The sequence below is a fragment of the Cherax quadricarinatus genome, chromosome 62, assembly GCF_038502225.1.
Source record: "Cherax quadricarinatus isolate ZL_2023a chromosome 62, ASM3850222v1, whole genome shotgun sequence".
Taxonomy (NCBI): domain Eukaryota; kingdom Metazoa; phylum Arthropoda; class Malacostraca; order Decapoda; family Parastacidae; genus Cherax; species Cherax quadricarinatus.
Window position 1 is genome coordinate 12,027,841 of NC_091353.1, and position 24,853 is coordinate 12,052,693.

Genomic DNA, 24,853 nt, shown 5'->3' on the forward strand with positions numbered 1-24,853 from the left:
ATACCTGTAAACGTTATTCTTGAAAAAAGTTAGTATAAGTTATACTCATAATAATATATTTTCCTATATTATTAATGCCTATAACAATTATCATTACTCTCACATAATATAACTTATATGAAAGTAAAACGTTCACTAACTTCTATTAAATTAAATATTTTTTAAAGTTGTTATCAATTATATATTGTAATATGGGATCCTGTCCTTATGTGAGCTTCGATTCCCTTATTAAATTAGCCAATTATATATTGTTATATGGGATCCTGTCCTTATGTGAGCTTCGATTCCCTTATTAAATTAGCCAATTATATATTGTTATATGGGATCCTGTCCTTATGTGAGCTTCGATTCCCTTATTAAATTAGCCAATTATATATTGTTATATGGAATCCTGTCCTTATGTGAGCTTCGATTCCCTTATTAAATTAGCCAATTATATATTGTTATATGGGATCCTGTCCTTATGTGAGCTTCGATTCCCTTATTAAATTAGCCAATTATATATTGTTATATGGGATCCTGTCCTTATGTGAGCTTCGATTCCCTTATTAAATTAGCCAATTATATATTGTTATATGGGATCCTGTCCTTATGTGAGCTTCGATTCCCTTATTAAATTAGCCAATTGTATATTGTTATATGGGATCCTGTCCTTATGTGAGCTTCGATTCCCTTATTAAATTAGCCAATTATATATTGTTATATGGGATCCTGTCCTTATGTGAGCTTCGATTCCCTTATTAAATTAGCCAATTGTATATTGTTATATGGGATCCTGTCCTTATGTGAGCTTCGATTCCCTTATTAAATTAGCCAATTATATATTGTTATATGGAATCCTGTCCTTATGTGAGCTTCGATTCCCTTATTAAATTAGCCAATTATATATTGTTATATGGGATCCTGTCCTTATGTGAGCTTCGATTCCCTTATTAAATTAGCCAATTATATATTGTTATATGGGATCCTGTCCTTATGTGAGCTTCGATTCCCTTATTAAATTAGCCAATTATATATTGTTATATGGGATCCTGTCCTTATGTGAGCTTCGATTCCCTTATTAAATTAGCCAATTGTATATTGTTATATGGGATCCTGTCCTTATGTGAGCTTCGATTCCCTTATTAAATTAGCCAATTATATATTGTTATATGGGATCCTGTCCTTATGTGAGCTTCGATTCCCTTATTAAATTAGCCAATTGTATATTGTTATATGGGATCCTGTCCTTATGTGAGCTTCGATTCCCTTATTAAATTAGCCAATTATATATTGTTATATGGAATCCTGTCCTTATGTGAGCTTCGATTCCCTTATTAAATTAGCCAATTATATATTGTTATATGGGATCCTGTCCTTATGTGAGCTTCGATTCCCTTATTAAATTAGCCAATTATATATTGTTATATGGGATCCTGTCCTTATGTGAGCTTCGATTCCCTTATTAAATTAGCCAATTATATATTGTTATATGGGATCCTGTCCTTATGTGAGCTTCGATTCCCTTATTAAATTAGCCAATTGTATATTGTTATATGGGATCCTGTCCTTATGTGAGCTTCGATTCCCTTATTAAATTAGCCAATTATATATTGTTATATGGGATCCTGTCCTTATGTGAGCTTCGATTCCCTTATTAAATTAGCCAATTGTATATTGTTATATGGGATCCTGTCCTTATGTGAGCTTCGATTCCCTTATTAAATTAGCCAATTATATATTGTTATATGGGATCCTGTCCTTATGTGAGCTTCGATTCCCTTATTAAATTAGCCAATTGTATATTGTTATATGGGATCCTGTCCTTATGTGAGCTTCGATTCCCTTATTAAATTAGCCAATTATATATTGTTATATGGGATCCTGTCCTTATGTGAGCTTCGATTCCCTTATTAAATTAGCCAATTATATATTGTTATATGGGATCCTGTCCTTATGTGAGCTTCGATTCCCTTATTAAATTAGCCAATTATATATTGTTATATGGGATCCTGTCCTTATGTGAGCTTCGATTCCCTTATTAAATTAGCCAATTATATATTGTTATATGGGATCCTGTCCTTATGTGAGCTTCGATTCCCTTATTAAATTAGCCAATTATATATTGTTATATGGGATCCTGTCCTTATGTGAGCTTCGATTCCCTTATTAAATTAGCCAATTATATATTGTTATATGGGATCCTGTCCTTATGTGAGCTTCGATTCCCTTATTAAATTAGCCAATTATATATTGTTATATGGGATCCTGTCCTTATGTGAGCTTCGATTCCCTTATTAAATTAGCCAATTATATATTGTTATATGGGATCCTGTCCTTATGTGAGCTTCGATTCCCTTATTAAATTAGCCAATTATATATTGTTATATGGGATCCTGTCCTTATGTGAGCTTCGATTCCCTTATTAAATTAGCCAATTATATATTGTTATATGGGATCCTGTCCTTATGTGAGCTTCGATTCCCTTATTAAATTAGCCAATTATATATTGTTATATGGGATCCTGTCCTTATGTGAGCTTCGATTCCCTTATTAAATTAGCCAATTATATATTGTAATATGGGATCCTGTCCTTATGTGAGCTTCGATTCCCTTATTAAATTAGCCAATTATATATTGTTATATGGGATCCTGTCCTTATGTGAGCTTCGATTCCCTTATTAAATTAGCCAATTATATATTGTTATATGGGATCCTGTCCTTATGTGAGCTTCGATTCCCTTATTAAATTAGCCAATTATATATTGTTATATGGGATCCTGTCCTTATGTGAGCTTCGATTCCCTTATTACATTAGCCAATTATATATTGTTATATGCGATCCTGTCCTTATGTGAGCTTCGATTCCCTTATTACATTAGCCAATTATATATTGTAATATGGGATCCTGTCCTTATGTGAGCTTCGATTCCCTTATAATATTAGCCAATTATATATTGTAATATGGGATCCTGTCCTTATGTGAGCTTCGATTCCCTTATTACATTAGCCAATTATATATTGTAATATGGGATCCTGTCCTTATGTGAGCTTCGATTCCCTTATTATATTAGCCAATTATATATTGTTATATGGGATCCTGTCCTTATGTGAGCTTCGATTCCCTTATTATATTAACCAATTATATATTGCAATATGGGATCTGTCCTTATGTGAGCTTCGATTCCCTTATTATATTAGCCAATTATATATTGTTATATGGGATCCTGTCCTTATGTGAGCTTCGATTCCCTTATTATATTAGCCAATTATATATTGTAATATGGGATCCTGTCCTTATGTGAGCTTCGATTCCCTTATTATATTAGCCAATTATATATTGTTATATGGGATCCTGTCCTTATGTGAGCTTCGATTCCCTTATTATATTAACCAATTATATATTGTAATATGGGATCCTGTCCTTATGTGAGCTTCGATTCCCTTATTATATTAACCAATTATATATTGTAATATGGGATCCTGTCCTTATGTGAGCTTCGATTCCCTTATTATATTAACCAATTATATATTGTAATATGGGATCCTGTCCTTATGTGAGCTTCGATTCCCTTATTATATTAGCCAATTATATATTGTAATATGGGATCCTGTCCTTATGTGAGCTTCGATTCCCTTATTATATTAGCCAATTATATATTGTAATATGGGATCCTGTCCTTATGTGAGTTTCGATTCCCTTATTATATTAGCCAATTATATATTGTAATATGGGATCCTGTCCTTATGTGAGCTTCGATTCCCTTATTATATTAGTCAATTATATATTGTAATATGGGATCCTGTCCTTATGTGAGCTTCGATTCCCTTATTATATTAGTCAATTATATATTGTAATATGGGATCCTGTCCTTATGTGAGCTTCGATTCCCTTATTATATTAGTCAATCATATATTGTAATATGGGATCCTGTCCTTATGTGAGCTTCGATTCCCTTATTATATTAGTCAATTATATATTGTAATATGGGATCCTGTCCTTATGTGAGCTTCGATTCCCTTATTATATTAGCCAATTATATATTGTTATATGGGATCCTGTCCTTATGTGAGCTTCGATTCTCTTATTATATTAGCCAATTATATATTGTAATATGGGATCCTGTCCTTATGTGAGCTTCGATTCCCTTATTATATTAGCCAATTATATATTGTAATATAGGATCCTGTCCTTATGTGAGCTTCGATTCCCTTATTATATTAGCCAATTATATATTGTAATATGGGATCCTGTCCTTATGTGAGCTTCGATTCCCTTATTATATTAGCCAATTATATATTGTAATATGGGATCCTGTCCTTATGTGAGCTTCGATTCCCTTATTATATTAGCCAATTATATATTGTAATATGGGATCCTGTCCTTATGTGAGCTTCGATTCCCTTATTATATTAGCCAATTATATATTGTAATATGGGATCCTGTCCTTATGTGAGCTTCGATTCCCTTATTATATTAGCCAATTATATATTGTAATATGGGATCCTGTCCTTATGTGAGCTTCGATTCCCTTATTATATTAGCCAATTATATATTGTAATATGGGATCCTGTCCTTATGTGAGCTTCGATTCCCTTATTATATTAGCCAATTATATATTGTAATATGGGATCCTGTCCTTATGTGAGCTTCGATTCCCTTATTATATTAGCCAATTACATATTGTTATATGGGATCCTGTCCTTATGTGAGCTTCGATTCCCTTATTATATTAGCCAATTATATATTGTAATATGGGATCCTGTCCTTATGTGAGCTTCGATTCCCTTATTATATTAGCCAATTATATATTGTAATATGGGATCCTGTCCTTATGTGAGCTTCGATTCCCTTATTATATTAGCCAATTATATATTGTAATATGGGATCCTGTCCTTATGTGAGCTTCGATTCCCTTATTATATTAGCCAATTATATATTGTAATATGGGATCCTGTCCTTATGTGAGCTTCGATTCCCTTATTATATTAGCCAATTATATATTGTAATATGGGATCCTGTCCTTATGTGAGCTTCGATTCCCTTATTATATTAGCCAATTATATATTGTAATATGGGATCCTGTCCTTATGTGAGCTTCGATTCCCTTATTATATTAGCCAATTATATATTGTTATATGGGATCCTGTCCTTATGTGAGCTTCGATTCCCTTATTATATTAGCCAATTATATATTGTAATATGGGATCCTGTCCTTATGTGAGCTTCGATTCCCTTATTATATTAGCCATTTATATATTGTAATATGGGATCCTGTCCTTATGTGAGCTTCGATTCCCTTATTATATTAGCCAATTATATATTGTAATATGGGATCCTGTCCTTATGTGAGCTTCGATTCCCTTATTATATTAGCCAATTATATATTGTAATATGGGATCCTGTCCTTATGTGAGCTTCGATTCCCTTATTATATTAGCCAATTATATATTGTAATATGGGATCCTGTCCTTATGTGAGCTTCGATTCCCTTATTATATTAGCCAATTATATATTGTAATATGGGATCCTGTCCTTATGTGAGCTTCGATTCCCTTATTATATTAGCCAATTATATATTGTAATATGGGATCCTGTCCTTATGTGAGCTTCGATTCCCTTATTATATTAGCCAATTATATATTGTAATATGGGATCCTGTCCTTATGTGAGCTTCGATTCCCTTATTATATTAGCCAATTATATATTGTAATATGGGATCCTGTCCTTATGTGAGCTTCGATTCCCTTATTATATTAGCCAATTATATATTGTAATATGGGATCCTGTCCTTATGTGAGCTTTGATTCCCTTATTATATTAGCCAATTATATATTGTAATATGGGATCCTGTCCTTATGTGAGCTTCGATTCCCTTATTATATTAGTCAATTATATATTGTAATATGGGGTCCTGTCCTTATGTGAGCTTCGATTCCCTTATTATATTAGTCAATCATATATTGTAATATGGGATCCTGTCCTTATGTGAGCTTCGATTCCCTTATTATATTAGTCAATTATATATTGTAATATGGGATCCTGTCCTTATGTGAGCTTCGATTCCCTTATTATATTAGCCAATTATATATTGTTATATGGGATCCTGTCCTTATGTGAGCTTCGATTCCCTTATTATATTAGCCAATTATATATTGTAATATGGGATCCTGTCCTTATGTGAGCTTCGATTCCCTTATTATATTAGCCAATTATATATTGTAATATGGGATCCTGTCCTTATGTGAGCTTCGATTCCCGTATTACATTAGCCAATTATATATTGTAATATGGGATCCTGTCCTTATGTGAGCTTCGATTCCCTTATTACATTAGCCAATTATATATTGTAATATGGGATCCTGTCCTTATGTGAGCTTCGATTCCCTTATTATATTAGCCAATTATATATTGTAATATGGGATCCTGTCCTTATGTGAGCTTCAATTCCCTTATTACATTAGCCAATTATATATTGTAATATGGGATCCTGTCCTTATGTGAGCTTCGATTCCCTTATTATATTAGCCAATTATATATTGTAATATGGGATCCTGTCCTTATGTGAGCTTCGATTCCCTTATTATATTAGCCAATTATATATTGTAATATGGGATCCTGTCCTTATGTGAGCTTCGATTCCCTTATTATATTAGCCAATTATATATTGTAATATGGGATCCTGTCCTTATGTGAGCTTCGATTCCCTTATTATATTAGCCAATTATATATTGTAATATGGGATCCTGTCCTTATGTGAGCTTCGATTCCCTTATTATATTAGCCAATTATGTATTGTAATATGGGATCCTGTCCTTATGTGAGCTTCGATTCCCTTATTATATTAGACAATTATATATTGTAATATGGGATCCTGTCCTTATGTGAGCTTTGATTCCCTTATTATATTAGCCAATTATATATTGTAATATGGGATCCTGTCCTTATGTGAGCTTCGATTCCCTTATTATATTAGCCAATTATATATTGTTATATGGGATCCTGTCCTTATGTGAGCTTCGATTCCCTTATTATATTAGCCAATTATATATTGTTATATGGGATCCTGTCCTTATGTGAGCTTCAATTCCCTTATTACATTAGCCAATTATATATTGTAATATGGGATCCTGTCCTTATGTGAGCTTCGATTCCCTTATTACATTAGCCAATTATATATTGTAATATGGGATCCTGTCCTTATGTGAGCTTCGATTCCCTTATTATATTAGCCAATTATATATTGTTATATGGGATCCTGTCCTTATGTGAGCTTCGATTCCCTTATTACATTAGCCAATTATATATTGTTATATGGGATCCTGTCCTTATGTGAGCTTCGATTCCCTTATTACATTAGCCAATTATGTATTGTAATATGGGATCCTGTCCTTATGTGAGCTTCGATTCCCTTATTACATTAGCCAATTATATATTGTTATATGGGATCCTGTCCTTATGTGAGCTTCGATTCCCTTATTACATTAGCCAATTATATATTGTAATATGGGATCCTGTCCTTATGTGAGCTTCGATTCCCGTATTACATTAGCCAATTATATATTGTAATATGGGATCCTGTCCTTATGTGAGCTTCGATTCCCTTATTACATTAGCCAATTATATATTGTAATATGGGATCCTGTCCTTATGTGAGCTTCGATTCCCTTATTATATTAGCCAATTATATATTGTAATATGGGATCCTGTCCTTATGTGAGCTTCAATTCCCTTATTACATTAGCCAATTATATATTGTAATATGGGATCCTGTCCTTATGTGAGCTTCGATTCCCTTATTACATTAGCCAATTATATATTGTAATATGGGATCCTGTCCTTATGTGAGCTTCGATTCCCTTATTATATTAGCCAATTATATATTGTAATATGGGATCCTGTCCTTATGTGAGCTTCAATTCCCTTATTACATTAGCCAATTATATATTGTAATATGGGATCGTGTCCTTATATGAGCTTCGATTCCCTTATTACATTAGCCAATTATATATTGTAATATGGGATCCTGTCCTTATATGAGCTTCGATTCCCTTATTACATTAGCCAATTATATATTGTTATATGGGATCCTGTCCTTATGTGAGCTTCGATTCCCTTAATTATATTACAGTTTCTAGTTACATTTGGTCTCATGTTTTACACGTCTGGTTTGTAAATTTGACTTACGTATTAATAATTATATGTCTTTAGGTGTGTATGCAGTGTAGAGTGATGTAATGGAGGCAGGATCCATACATAGCTTTAAGAAGAGGTACGATCAAGCTCTTGGAGAAGGGAGAGAGTGGATCTAGTAGCTACCAGCGAAGAGGCGGGGCCAGGAGCTGTGACTCGACCCTTGCAACCAGAAATAGGTGAGTTTGTGGTGAAGTATGTAATCACCTATTTGTGGTTGCAGGGGTCGATTCATAGCTCTTGGCCCTACGTCTTCACTGGTCGCTACTAAGTCCACTCTCTCCCTGCTTGCTCCATGAGCTTTATCATACCTCTTCTTAAAGCTGTGTATTCAGTGTATATGCACTCGGAGCTTGATTAAATTCTCATGGAATAGTATTGTGGATTACAGCTCTCTCGACGGGCGTTAAACAGATAAAATGCAGCCTTAATGATCCTAGTGTAGTTGATAGGCTTTAATCCCCATTAAACAACCTATTAGACCTTTTTAAGAAGATTCAACGACCTAACAAAACAAGAACCGTATCCAATCCTTTTTGGGCGACGGCTCAGGAGGTATCAGGACATTGTAAACAGGTTGCAGCTCCTTCGCAGGAAGGTCAGAGAACCATCTAAGGTGTAAGAAAAATCGATGTAGATGTTTTAACGTAGAATCGAATCCTATATTTGGTGCTGATTGCGATGCTCACCTCAGCTTTTATTCACCACAGTATCAAAATATTCATTTATTTATTGCGACTTCAGAGTAAATATTGACTTCTTTCGGTCTAGAAGCGTATATAAAAGTAGATAAATTTAGTGGCTAGTAGATAAAGTTAATAAATAATAGACAGAGTAGATAAATGGTTTATAAAGTTGATAAACAAGCCAGACAACATATTTTTCTTACTCAGGCTCTTACTCAGAGGGAGTGGAGCTATCTTCTCCTTCCTCGGATCGAACCTGATTGCACTGCACTCCACTTGATGGAACTCAGCGCTTCAAAACTGATACAAAAACATCATTTGAAGGATCTAACAACGTGCGCTGGAAGAGTTCACAGCCAAAAATAATACGCGAAAATTAGTCGTCCAAGGTGTTCGCTTTCATAATATTATCGCCGTAATTACAAAAATAATAATAAAAATAAATAATAATAATGACAATAATATTATTATTATTGTTTTTACTTATAATAATAATAATAATAATAATAATAATTATTATTATTATTATTATTATTTTTCATTATAACATTCTTGTATATATGGACCCCTCAAGGAAGGTTCCTTGATGTTGGTGAGGGGCTCTTGATTTAGGGAATTGGATCTGTGCTCCAGTTCCCCGAATTAAGCCTGAATGCCTTCCACATCCCCCCCCCCCAGGCGCTGTATAATCCTCCGGGTTTAGCGCTTCCCCCTTGATTATAATAATAATAATTGTATATATGGAGGCGTCAAGACTGGCCGGGATCACCTTTATGGTCCACTAAAGAGTTGGATAGTATTTAATGAGGCGGTATAAGGAGTTATGGTGGGCGGAACCTCTGTATAAAGTTCATATTGATGGACATTAAAGAAGGATGTAGGAGGAGGAGGAGGAGGTTGGAGATAAATGGTATAAAATACTGACATGATGGAAGAATAGGCACAAATGTGATACTTTATTGACAACTTTTGGCTCATACAGTGGACGAGAAGAGGAGGAAGTCTGTGAACCTGTGCTGGTTCCTGTGTATGAACCCATTTCTCTACAAGTGGTGCTCCGTGGCCTGGTGGGTAAAGCTCTCGCTTCACACGGTGAGGTGTCCGGGTTCGATTCTCAGCGAGGGTAGAAACGTTGGGCGTGTTTATTTACACCGGTTGTCTATGTTCACCCATCAGTAAAATTGGTACCTGGGCGTTAGTGGACTGGTGTGGGTCGCATCCTGGGTGTTAGTGGACTGGTGTGGGTCGCATCCTGGGTGTTAGTCGACTGGTGTGGGTCGCATCCTTGGCGTTAGTGGACTGGTGTGGGTCGCATCCTGGGACAAAACTGATCTAATTTGCGGGAAATGCTCAGCATAACAAGGGACTTTCTGTATAGTAGTATGTCATTGATGTCAGTTATGGTCTGTATACCTTGTACATGTACTGGTAGTAAACTATTATTATAGGTGGTGAAACAGCAGTCACCTGACAGTGACTCTGGTCTGTTGATGATTATTACACACATGTGCCACAGTTGGGTATCTTTACTGAAGAAACGCTTCACCACACAGTAGTCTTCTTCAGTTAAATACAGAGGCAGCTGTAGTAATGAAGTGAAGATGATGTAATCAGTCCATCAACCTTGGAGAAAAAGTATTTGAGGTGGTCAGTCCCTCAGCCTGGAAGCTGAGGTTTCAGATGAGATGAAGGTCCCACTGCCTATCATGTGTGTGTGTGTGTGTGTGTGTGTGTGTGTGTGTGTGTGTGTGTGTGTGTGTGTGTGTGTGTGTGTGTGTGTGTGTGTGTGTGTGTGTGTACTCACCTACTTGTGGTTGCAGGGGTCGAGACTCAGCTCCTGGCCCCGCCTCTTCACTGATCGTTACTAGGTCCTCTCTCTCTGCTTCCTGAGCTTTGTCATACCTCATCTTAAAGCTGTGTGTGTGTGTGTGTGTGTACTCACCTAGTTGTACTCACTTAGTTGAGGTTGCGGGGGTCGAGTCCGAGCTCCTGGCCCCGCCTCTTCACTGATCGCTACTAGGTCACTCTCCCTGAGCCGTGAGCTTTATCATACCTCTGCTTAAAGCTATGTATGGATCCTGCCTCCACTACATCGCTTCCCAAACTATTCCACTTACTGACTACTCTGTGGCTGAAGAAATACTTCCTAACATCCCTGTGATTCATCTGTGTCTTCAGCTTCCAACTGTGTCCCCTTGTTACTGTGTCCCATCTCTGGAACATCCTGTCTTTGTCCACCTTGTCAATTCCTCTCAGTATTTTGTATGTCGTTATCATGTCCCCCCTATCTCTCCTGTCCTCCAGTGTCGTCAGGTTGATTTCCCTTAACCTCTCCTCGTAGGACATACCTCTTAGCTCTGGGACTAGTCTTGTTGCAAACCTTTGCACTTTCTCTAGTTTCTTTACGTGCTTGGCTAGGTATGGGTTCCAAACTGGTGCCGCATACTCCAATATGGGCCTAACGTACACGGTGTACAGGGTCCTGAACGATTCCTTATTAAGATGTCGGAATGCTGTTCTGAGGTTTGCTAGGCGCCATATGCTGCGGCAGTTATTTGGTTGATGTGCGCTTCAGGAGATGTGCCTGGTGTGTGTGTGTGTGTGTGTGTGTGTGTGTGTGTGTGTGTGTGTGTGTGTGTGTGTATGTACTCAGCTGTTTGTACTCACCTATTTGTGGTTGTAGGGGTCGAATCACAGCTCCTGGCCCCGCCTCTTCACTGGTGGCTACTAGGTCCACTGTCTCCCTGCTCCTTGAGCTTCATCATACCTCTGCCTCCACTACATCACTCTCCAGTTTGTTCCACTTCCTGACAACTCTGTGGCTGAAGAAATACTTCCTAACATCCTCATGAGTCATCTGAGTTGTATGTGTGTGTGTATGTGTGTACCAGTAACATTCACATACACCATAAATACACACAAACAAATTAATACATTAGCAGTTGATATTGTATTTTTAACAAGTTGTATTGAGCATCAAACTGCATTTTTTATTCTATTGTATTTTTTGTTGTATGTTAAAACAACATGAACTAACCAGCTGCGTCTGATCCACCAGGCTGTGAGTGTCAGCACGGGCGATGCTCAAGTGGCTGGTGACTCGGGGGCCACATCCCCCTCAACCGCCCCGGGAGGTGGTCACAGATGACCCCCTGGCCACCCTCGGGGTCAAGAATAATGACCACCACATCTACGCCGTCTCCAGGTACGTAACCATCTAATTTCTAATTCAAAATAATGCTTAAGAAAAAAAAGATTATACGTGTATTGTAAACATCACGAGCATGCGATACAAGATGCAAAACAACCACAGGATTAGTTGAATGATAAGTCTAGGCCTTTCGTTTTGCAATCAACACTTCTTCAGGAGCTTGCAGGAGAAATGTTCCCTGGAGCAAACCTGCATGGACTTCCTATTCATTGCTGCAACATTGCAAGCTTCTGATGTGTTGATTGCAATACAAAAGGCCTAGAGCTATCATTGAACTCCCCATGTGTCTGCTTTGCATATGAAATTTTTCTAATGCTATAATATTCATCCTTCTGGCTGTGGGCATTTCCTGTGCCCTTCTCTCTCCCTTAATTGCTCACTCCAGTAAAGTCAGTCCTCTGGGAACGTATTTACGTGGACAATCTCCTCTCTTCTGCAGTTTGGAAGCTCCTGATGATGTGCTCATTGCAACACGAAAGATCTAGAGCTATCATTCTACTCCCCCCGTGGTTGTTCAGTATCCTGTATCGCTGTTTGCGATATTTATATATATATATATATATATATATATATATATATATATATATATATATATATATATATATATATATATATATGTATATATATATATATATATATATATATATATATATATATATATATATATATATATATATATATATATATATATATATATATATATATATATATATATATATATATATATATATATATATATATATATATCTTATATTTGAAAAACATCCACAAGGGGAACTGTGGTCTGTAAATTGACTATAAATCTGTTTACTCGACAAATAGCTTGAAGGGCCCTCAACAAGGCATATACATTGCAACATTAGTGAGCATGCAAGCGTAACTTGCATGAACTAACATTATCATCATCAATTGACCTCGAAAAAGGTGAATAATCTGTTTGGGGAAGCGAGTTTATTACCGTGAAGGCTCGTGCGCTAGCCCAAGCTTTGTAAACACTGGCCTCCCAAGTGGTCACGGATAACTCTACCTAGCTTGCTTTTAAGTCATGTTTTTTCCTACCCACGGAACAAGTGGTATTAATCAAGAACAACACTGCACTAGCCAAGGAGTCGAACCCATGCTCTTTTGGCCCACCTCATGGTAAGAGAAAACTCACGACGCTTTAGACCACTAGACCACACAATCCTTAACAAACCATACCCCGGCCGGGATTGAACCCGCGGCCAGAGAGTCTCAGAACTCCAGCCCGTCGCGTTAGCCACTAGACCAGCTAGCCACAATAAGATTCGTCCAACTAGGTATATTTCTACACCATAGGAAGGTTAGCACAGGCACCACTGTGACCACAAATGCAAGTTTTTACAGACGAATCTCCAGCTAGCGTGGTCGTGACGAACTCTAGCTCAAGTCCCTTCACTGCCGTCAACATGACTCACGAAATCGTAATGACACGATTGCAAACAAACCATACCCCGGCCGGGATTGAACCCGCGGTCAGAGAGTCTCAAAACTCCAGCCCGTCGCGTTAGCTGGAGATTCGTCTGTAAAAACTTGCATTTGTGGTCACAGTGGTGCCTGTGCTAACCTTCCTATGGTGTAGAAATATACCTAGTTGGACGAATCTTATTGTGGCTAGCTGGTCTAGTGGCTAACGCGACGGACTGGAGTTTTGAGACTCTCTGACCGCGGGTTCAATCCCGGCCAGGGTATGGTTTGTTTGCAATCGTGTCATTACGATTTCGTGAGTCAATCCTTAACAATGGTGCATTCAGCCAAGCTAGATGTTGTACCCACCATCGAAGGACATATGGTGGTGTGGACGCCTCTGAGCTAATTCCATTCTACTCCCTGTTTGTGTACTAGCCCAACAAGCAGCATATTATATTATTGTACCCACGGAACAAGTGGTATTGATCAATGACAACACTGCACTAGCCAAGGAGTCGAACCCATGCTCTTTTGGCCCACCTCATGGTGAGAGAAAATGCATGACGCTTTAGACCACTAAGCCACAATCCTTAACAATGGTGCACCCAGCCAAGCTAGATGTTGTACCCAACATAGGATAGGTTAGGTTAGGTTAGGTTAGGTTAGGTTAGGTTAGGTTAAGTTAGACTGAGTTAGGTTAGGTTAGGTTAGGTTAGGTTAGGTTGGGTTGGGTTAGGTAATGTTAGGTTAGGTTATGTTAGGGTAGGTTAGGTTAGGTTAGGTTAGGTTAGGTTAGGTTAGGTTAGGTTAGGTTAGGTTAGGGTAGGTTAGGTTTGGTTAGGTTAGGGAAGGTTATGTTCGTTTAGGTTTGGTTAGGTTAGGGCAGGTTAGGCTAGGTTAGGTTTGGGTAGGTTAGGTTAGGTTAGGTTAGGTCAGGTCGGGTCAGGTTAGGTTAGGTTAGGTTAGGTTAGGTTAAGTTAGGTTGAGTTAGGTTAGGTTAGGTTAGGTTAGGTTGGGTTGGGTTGGGTTAGGTTAGGTTAGGTTAGGTTAGGTTAGGGTAGGTTAGGTTAGGTTAGGTTAGGTTAGGTTAGGTTGGGTTGGGTTGGGTTGGGTTGGGTTAGGATAGGTTGGGTTGGGTTAGGTTAGGTTAGGGTAGGTTAGGTTAGGTTAGGCTAGGTTAGGCTAGGTTAGGTTAGGTCTGGTTAGGTTAAGTTAGGTTTAGTTAGCTTACGTTAAGTTAGGTTAGGTTGGGTTTGGTTAGGTTAGGTTAGGTTAGGTTAGGTTGGGTTGGATTGGATTGGGTTGGGTTGAGCTGGGTTGGGTTGGGTTAGGTTAGGTTACGTTAAGTTAGGTTAGGCTAGGTTAGGTTGGGTTAGATTATTTTAGGTTACGTTAGGTTAAGTTAGGTTAGGTTAGGTTACGTACACATATTAAAACACTTAAGTTTAAGCATAATTAAGAAAATTGGAATATCCCTGGCTACACGTCTGGCAGCACAGTAGTCTTAACAACACCAGACAGCGTTCAAATATACACGAGTTTCACTGACGATGCCTAGAACCGCTCTCACCAGTCAGATAATAATATTAATAATAATAATAATAATAATAATAATAATAATAATAATAATAATAATAATAATCTTTATTTCTACAAGTACATGATCCAACTTATACAGACCATAGCTGACACCAATGACATAATACTATGTTAAAAGTCCCTGGTTATGTAGAGCATTTACTGCAACTTAGGTTAATTTCGTCCCCAGGATGCCACCCACAACAGTCCATTAACACCCAGGTACCTACTTACTGCTAGGTGAATAGTAACAGCAGGTGTAAGGTGACTAACACCCAGATTCCTACCTACTACTAGGTGAACAGGGACAGCAGGTATCTTAAGGAAACACGCCCCAAATGTTTCCACCCCTACCGGGGATCGAACGACAAACACTCAGTGTGTGTGAGCTGAGTGCGCTACCCAGCTACGGTTGGAACCGTCTCGCTCACCGTGAAGGTAGTTACTACTGGAACAACAATAAGGAAGAAGTGAAGGAGAATGTTTTGTCTTAAGGCGGAGAAAGGAAGCTAGAGCGAGACTTGAGGAAAATACTTATTTTATTAATTTTAAATTGGAGTGGGAAGCTTGTGGAAGGTTTCGATCAGTTGACCAAAAGCTCCAGTTTCGGGTCATTAGTAAGCTTGTTTACAGGTACACATGGGTACAGGTATGATATATAGTGTAAATTACCTAACTGGGTCACCCAAAAAAGTCAAAGTGACTTATTTCCATTGTAGTTCTTGAGTGACTAAGACCTAACCTAACCTAACCTAACCTAACCTAACCTAACCTAACCTAACTTAACCTAACCTAACCTAACCTAACCTAACCTAACCTAACCTAACCTAACCTAACCTAACCTAACCTAACCTAACTTAACCTAACCTAACCTAACCTAACCTAACCTAACTTAACCTAACCTAACCTAACCTAACCTAACTTAACCTAACCTAACCTAACCTAACCTAACCTAACCTAACCTAACTTAACCTAACCTAACCTAACCTAACCTAACCTAACCTAACCTAACCTAACCTAACCTAACCTAACCTAACCTAACCTAACCTAACCTAACCTAACCTAACTAACCTAACCTAACCTAACCTAACCTAACCTAACCTAACTAACCTAACCTAACCTAACCTAACCTAACCTAACCTAACTTAACCTAACGTAACCTAACCTAACCTAACCAAACTTAACCTAACCTAACCTAACCTAACCTAACCTAACCTAACCTAACCTAACCTAACCTAACCTAACCTAACCTAACCTAACCTAACCTTACCTAACCTTACCTAACCTAACCTATCCTAACCTAACCTAACCTAACCTAACCTAACCTAACCTAACCTAACCTAACCTAACCTAACCTAACCTAACCTAACCTATCCTAACCTAACCTAACCTAACCTAACCTAACCTAACCTATCCTAACCTAACCTAACCTAACCTAACCTAACCTAACCTTACCTAACCTAACCTAACCTATCCTAACCTAACCTAACCTAACCTAACCTAACCTATCCTAACCTAACCTAACCTAACCTAACCTTACCTAACCTAACCTAACCTAACCTAACCTAACCTATCCTAACCTAACCTAACCTTACCTAACCTAACCTAACCTAACCTAACCTAACCTAACCTAACCTAACCTAACCTAACCTAACCTAACCTAACCTAACCTAACCTAACCTAACCTAACCTAACCTAACCTAACCTAACCTAACCTAACCTAACCTAGCCTAACCTAACCTAACCTAACCTAACCTTACCTAGCCTAACCTAACCTAACCTAATCTAACCTAACCTATCCTAACCTAACCTAACCTAACCTAACTTTACCTAACCTAACCTAACCTAACCTAGCCTAACCTAACCTTACCTAGCCTAACCTAACCTATCCTAACCTAACCTATCCTAACCTAACCTAACCTTACCTAACCTAACCTAACCTAACCTAACCTAACCTATCCTAACCTATCCTAACCTATCCTAACCTAACCTTACCTAACCTAACCTAACCTAACCTAACCTAACCTAACCTAACCTTACCTAACCTAACCTGACCTAACCTAACCTAACCTATTCTAACTTAACCTAACCTAACCTAACCTAACCTAACCTAACCTAACCTAACCTTACCTAACCCAACCTAACCTATCCTAACTTAACCTAACCTAACCTAACCTAACCTAACCTAACCTTACCTAACCTAACCTAACCTAACCTAACCTATCCTAACCTAACCTAACCTAACCTAACCTATCCTAACCTAACCTTACCTAACCTAACCTAACCTATCCTAACCTAACCTAACCTAACCTAACCTAACCTATCCTAACCTATCCTAACCTAACCTTACCTAACCTAACCTAACCTATCCTAACCTATCCTAACCTAACCTATCCTAACCTAACCTTACCTAACCTAACCTAACCTAACGAAACCTAACCTAACCTAACCTAACCTAACCTAACCTTACCTAACCTTACCTAACCTATCCTAACCTAACCTATCCTAACTTATCCTAACCTTACCTAACCTAACCTAACCTAACCTAACCTAACCTTACCTAACCTTACCTAACCTATCCTAACCTAACCTATCCTAACCTATCCTAACCTAACCTAACCTAACCTAACCTAACCCTTATGTACAAAAATAGTATTATTGCTAAGCGCTCAAAAACCCGTAGGGGTCACACAACGCCTGGTTGGATAAATACACAATTACATTTGATTAGAAAAATATCAAAACATATCCATCTTCATGAATCAAGATCCCAGCCACCAGCATCAAGATCCCAGCCACCAGCATCAAGATCCCAGCCACCAGCATCAAGATCCCAGCCACCAGCATCAAGATCCCAGCCACCAGCATCAAGATCCCAGCCACCAGCATCAAGATCCCAGCCACCAGCATCAAGATCCCAGCCACCAGCATCAAGATCCCAGCCACCAGCATCAAGATCTCAGCCACCAGCATCAAGATCCCAGCCACCAGCATCAAGATCCCAGCCACCAGCATCAAGATCTCAGCCACCAGCATCAAGATCCCTGAAAACATTTACATAAATAACCTGGGCGCCCCTAATGTTCAAGCCACCGCTTCAAAAGCTAAAGAAAACGGGAGGAGTCAGCTGGTTTGCGCTGTCCTTGACTCACTTGTTCAAGCACATGTGACGTCACGCCTCACTTAACCCCCCCTCCTGGGGTTTTGAGATGGGGGTGGGGGATACAATACAATATAATACACAATAGATCACCTCAGTACTTAACAACAACAGCGAATGTATTGTTACTGTAATTATTATTTTTTTTTTATTCGCCGGTATTCTCCCGGTCCGGGTCTTTCCCAAGTAGTGGTGACCCGGCCTTGGCTCCCTATCTGGGGAGTGTCTCGAGACCTAAGTCTTCCATGGGAGGAGGTACAAATATCCCCTCATCTTTGGGACCAACTGTCCCCAGGCCTAGCCACATTTCCCCGCCCTCACGGGGCTCGTAGGGAGAAGCTAGGCCTCTGGTCTGTCATCTGCCCCGCCCCAAAGGGGCTCGTGGGGATGGCAGTCGTATGAGCTGCAGGTGGTAGCAAGCTGAGGCCTCTCATTGTAATTATTATTATCGTAATTATTATTATTACAATTATTATTGTAACATTATTATTATTATTATTGTAATTATTATTACTATTATCATTATTGTTATTTGTATTATCATTATTATTATTGGTATTATCATTATTATTTGTATTGTTATTATTACCATCGAGAAACACTTGAGGGCATATTATTATTATAGGGAGCGCTAAACTCGTAGGATTATACCGCGCCTGTGAGGGAGAAGGATGGAAGGTATTCAGGCTTAATTCAGGGAACTGGAGCACAGATCCAGTTCCCTGGATCAAGAGCCCCTCACCAGCGTCAAGGAACCACCCTTGGGGGGTTCTGGTGGAAACAGGAAATAATTTGAACCGACCAAGGAAGTACAAAGCGAAGCTCCAAATCCTTGACTCAAGAACCCTCCAGCAGCCCCAAGTAAGAAGCAGCAAGGTACCCAACCCACCACCCCGCGGGACTCCCTCTTATCCATTAAAAGGTTGTCACTGTATACATTTTTCTTATACGTTTACCTTTAAGAGGCGCCTGAGTTTCCCTGTCTCCTAATATCAAGTTTTTTTTTAACCTATAATCTACCTTGTCCATATTTACTATCGTATTTGCTTTGTCTGTTTTCTTAAGGTGAAGTCCAGGATCTTTACTTAATTCAAGGTATAACTTAACAAATCTTTGAGGACAATTGTGTTGCAGAGGTGTGAGTTTTGCTTACACCTCTACAACACAATTGTCTTTAAAGATTTGTTAAGTTATACCATGAATTAAGTAAAAGATCCTGGACTTCACCTTACGAAAACAAAGAAAATGCGATAATAATTATGGACAAGGTAGATTATAGTGGGAAAAATGATATTAGGAGACATGGAAACTGACTTACCTCTTAAGGTTATCGTCCATTGTGAATACTTCTGGTGACTGGTGTTCCTGGTGGCATTTAAAAGGTGACAAGGAACAGCGAGATGACTTGAGTGTCGTGTGAACAAGATCCAGGAAATTTATAAGAACGTAAGAAAGAGCACTACAACAGGCCTACTGGCCCATGCTAGGCAGGTCCATGTCACCTACTGGCTTAAGCTAGGCAGGTCCATGTCACCTACTGGGCTAAGCTAGGCAGGTTCAAATCGCCTACTGACCCATGCTAGGTAGGTCTAAGTCACGTACTGGCCCATGTTAGGTAGGTCCAAGTCACCTAATGACCTAAGCTAGTCAGGTCCAAATCACATCCACAGCATCAGACCTACTAGCCCAAGCTAGTCAGGTCCAACTCACACCCACTCATGATATTACAAGGACCCAGTGGCAATAAGTCACTGTGACTTTTTTGGGGTTATCTCGGTGGGTAATTTACACATACGCTACTAATCATAATAACTGGACTTATGTGGACCTGTACTTAAACTTCCGTAGTTGTAAATCATACCTAGGCTGATGAACTGATGCACCAGTCCTGCCCCCTATACATATATGGTAGACTACCCTGGTGCCCCTTCCCTCACCCTGACCGGCAGACCATAAACTATCAATTACCCCATATGTGAATGGTACACTCATCCACACAGGCTTGACACTGGTCATTGATGATATGCAGGAGTGTGGTTACGTGTGACATACTTCGAATGTTATAACGTAGAGGACTCCACAAGAGAGTTATGTCGTAGTTTGCGAGTGGTTGGCGACTGTGCACTGACCTCTGGTGGCAAGAGGCTAGTCCAGTCGAGAAACAGTGTATCAATGTGATTCATTCTATGTGAATTTAACATTCACATGACTTATTAAGCCTCTGCATGAAGTTAAACATGATAACATAATAATAATAATAATAATAATAATAATAATAATAATAATAACAATCTATAACAACCAGATATAATCCTGTGTTATCTAATTTCGTTAGGTTGCTAAGATGGGTCAGAAAGTAACGTTTGTTCTCGTTGTCTAATATTATAATTCTCGTTCTGTTTCTGTTCTTCCTTTGTTAATTAGTTTATAAATAACCTGCTTCCTTTACTAGGTTATGATGAGGTTATAACTTTGAGCTTAAAGGTCGCTTGAACAAGTGATTGCTATATATATATATATATATATATATATATATATATATATATATATATATATATATATATATATATATATATATATATATATATATATATGTCGTGCCGAATATGTAAAACTGGTCATTTAGCAAGAACTCATTTAAAATTAAGTCCTTTCTAAAATTTTCTCTTATACGTTTAAAGATATATTTTTTTCATTAGATAAGATAAGATAAGATTTCGTTCGGATTTTTAACCCCGGAGGGTTAGCCACCCAGGATAACCCAAGAAAGTCAGTGCGTCATCGAGGACTGTCTAACTTATTTCCATTGGGGTCCTTAATCTTGTCCCCCAGGATGCGACCCACACCAGTCGACTAACACCCAGGTACCTATTTGCTGCTAGGTGAACAGGACAACAGGTGTAAGGAAACGTGTCGAAATGTTTCCACCCGCCGGGAATCGAACCTGGGCCCTCCGTGTGTGAAGCGGGAGCTTTAGCCACCAGGCCACCGGGCCACAAGCCACCAGGCCACCGGGCCATGTTAATGTAAAAATTTATAATTTTGTACTAAAAGAATCTTAGAAAACTTACCTAACCTTATTATAACAAGAACAATTTATTTTAGCCTAACCCAACTAAATATATTTTAGATTTGTTTACAATAATTTAATACTAAACAAACACAGTGAAATATATTTTTTTCGTTAGGTTCAGAATGATTTTGGCGAAATTATTGCATACACAAATTTTCGCTTGTCCTATATGGCAAGACGAACGTTGCTATTTAAGCCAAGATCGCAAGTTCTGCCTATTCGGCACGACATATATATATATATATATATATATATATATATATATATATATATATATATATGTATATATATATACATGTATATGTGCAAAACAACCACTGTGAAAGAGTAGTGAAATTCCAAGCGCTTTTGTGACTACTCACATTGTCAAGGAACTATGAAAGTAATACGTCAAAGGAAGGCAATTAAAGGGCTTAGACCACACCTCACAGTCAACTCCCACAACAAAGAAACACCTGACGCGCGACAATACCGGACTCATAAGAAAAGAGGAACACTGCAGTAGGTCCGCTGGTCCAACTAGACAGGTCCTCACGACAACCCACCAACAAATCATTCTACCCCAAGAAATAAGGTTTATTATTTGTCCAATGTATTATTAAACTCTAACCAAATTTTATTAATTATAAATGAATCTAATTTATACAAACCTAAGGAAATATTCATATTATTGTCAAAACTGCTTTTTATGAAACAAGATTCAATTATATTTCTGTCAACCATGGACTTGCTTGATACAACTTACTTAACTTTTTGAAAATCAATTGGATGGTTAAAATCTCTTACATGAATAAATAGAGCATTGGAATCTTGTCCAGTTCTAATGCTATATTTATGTTGTTTTAATCTAAGTTCGAGACTTTTACCAGTTTGACCGTAATAAACTTTATCGCAAATTTTACAAGGAATCTTATAGACACATCCGTCAGCATTTTGGGGGGAATTCTTTATCAAAAGTTTTTTTTACTATTTCAAGATTTTTAAATACAACTTTAATATTAAAAGTTTTAAGAAGAGAAGGCATATCAACCAAGTTTTCATGGTAAGGGAGGATTGTGTTAAGCAATCTTGTTTCAAAAAATTCCATGTATAGATTACTAAGAACAGGTGAAAGAGGATTTCCCATTGCCATACCAAATTTCTGAGTGTAAAACTTATCATTAAATACAAATTTTGCATCAACAGTGCAAAGTTTAATAAGTTTAATGATAGTAGGAACTGGCAATGGTAAATCATAATTAACGAGTTCTTCAGATAAGAAACTTAATAAATCATCAACAGGAACTTTCGTAAACAAGGAAGTAACATCAAAACTAACCATGTTAAAGTCATTTAAGTCAGTCAAGGAGCTTAATTTAGTCCAGTGTTCATAGATGAAGAAATATTCAAAATTTATGAAATAGCCAATGATCTGAAATACCCGAGAAATGTAATTGATAAATCATTTAAAATTGCTAGAAATACTTTTTACAACCCAAAAAGGGACAACCAGCCTTATTCAACTAAAAATATGTTGGTTCTCCCTTACCATGAAAACTTCGTTGATATGCCTTCTCTTCTTAAGACTTTTAATATTAAAGTTGTATTTAAAAATCTTGATACAGTAAAAAAACTTTTGATAAAGAATTCCCCCCAAAATGCTGATGGATGTGTCTATAAGATTCCTTGTAAAATTTGGATTAAAGTTTATTACGGTCAAACTGGTAAAAATCTCGAACTAAGATTAAAACAACATAAATATAGCATTAGAACTGGACAAGATTCCAATGCTCTATTTATTCATGTAAGAGATTTTAACCATCCAATTGATTTTCAAAAAGTAGAGAAAGTTGTATCAAGCAAGTCCATGGTTGACAGAAATAAAATTGAATCTTGTTTCATAAAAAGCAGTTTTGACAATAATATGAATATTTCCTTAGGTTTGTATAAATTAGATTCATTTATAATTAATAAAATTTGGTTAGAGTTTAATAATACATTGGACAAATAATAAACCTTATTTCTTGGGGTAGAATGATTTGTTGGTGGGTTGTCGTGAGGACCTGTCTAGTTGGCAATATAAACACAAATGCAGTATAATGTGATCCTTTATTGACTACGTTTCGCCCACACAGTGGGCTTTTTCAAGTCACAAACAGAACTACCTGGGGTGGAAGGAACGCGAGTATTTATAGTCCGGCTGAGGTCAGGTGAAGAATGCTGCATCTGATGATGTACCGAGTGGGGTTATAGAGTCTAAAAACTTGGGTAGCTTGGAAAGGAGATTGGATAAGTTTGTGAGCAGACCTTCTACAGTGTTCTTATGTGGGATAGCGATGAAGAAGTTTCTTGGCAAGTGGTTCAGCTATGTTATAGAAGCCACTATTCTGGTTGAAGTTGTCGGATATAGAAATGAGTGATGATTCCAGGATTCTTCGGTATTGAGTGTTGTCTTCTGTGGCGATAAGTCTTGAGTTTCTGTAGTTTATCAAGTGGTTGTGTGAATTACGGTGTTGTACGCAGGCATTCCTTGTGTCGTCAGACCTGCTTGCGTATTGGTGTTCTGAAATACGTGTTTGGAGGTCCCTTGATGTTTCTCCCACGTATAACTTGTTGCAGTCATTACAAGGGATTATGTATACCCCTGCAGAGGATGGAGGCTTGTCCTGCCTACTACTGGTGATGTCCTTGATGGTCGTGGTTGTGGAGGTAGATACTTGGAATGATGTTTTGGCAAAAATGTTGGAAACATGTTTGGCAATGGAGTTGGTGGGAAGGACTATGTATCTCTTCTCGGCAGTGTCTTCTCTGGGTGTGTTGAAGATGTTTAATGCTCGCCGTCTGCAGTCTCTCATGAAATGACGAGGATAGTGGAGTTTAGAAAATATTTGTTCAATTATAGTGCATTCTTCCTCAAGGAACTCGTTGCTGCAGATTCTGAGTGCACGCAGGAAGAAGCCTATAATTACACCACGTTTGGTTTTGGTGTCGTGGTGAGAGTAGAAGTGGAGAAGATCGTTTTGGTTGGTGGGTTTTCGATAGACTTTAAAACGAAGTTCGTGGTCAGCTTTGCAGAGCAGGACATCAAGGAAAGGAAGAGTGTTGTCGACTTCTTCTTCAAGTGTGAACTGGATTGAAGGCTCGACCTGGTTGAGCTTGTCTTGGAGAGCTTGAACGTTGAAGCGTTTAGGAGTTATGAGGAGAATGTCGTCAACATAACGGAGCCAGGTGACAGACGAAGGAATAATGGTGGAGAAACGTTCGGCTTCTAGATGTTCCATGTATAGGTTCGCCAGGACTGCACTGAGTGGCGAACCCATGGGTAGTCCAAAAGTCTGCTGAAAGAGGTGATTTTCGAAAGAGAACCTATACATGGAACATCTAGAAGCCGAACGTTTCTCCACCATTATTCCTTCGTCTGTCACCTGGCTCCGTTATGTTGACGACATTCTCCTCATAACTCCTAAACGCTTCAACGTTCAAGCTCTCCAAGACAAGCTCAACCAGGTGGAGCCTTCAATCCAGTTCACACTTGAAGAAGAAGTCGACAACACTCTTCCTTTCC

The 24,853-nt window shown here is 38.1% G+C and overlaps 1 protein-coding gene across 1 annotated transcript in view; it reads left to right on the top strand.

Annotated features, from left to right (window-relative positions):
* The window catches only part of LOC128687115 (uncharacterized), a 180,108-nt gene that overhangs the window by 139,529 nt on the left and 15,726 nt on the right, over window positions 1–24,853 (top strand). The window contains exon 2 of the mRNA XM_070098444.1: window positions 11,918–12,064. Within this exon, the coding sequence (XP_069954545.1) occupies window positions 11,940–12,064 (125 nt within the window). The 5' untranslated portion in view covers window positions 11,918–11,939. The remainder of the gene's footprint in view (window positions 1–11,917; window positions 12,065–24,853) is intronic.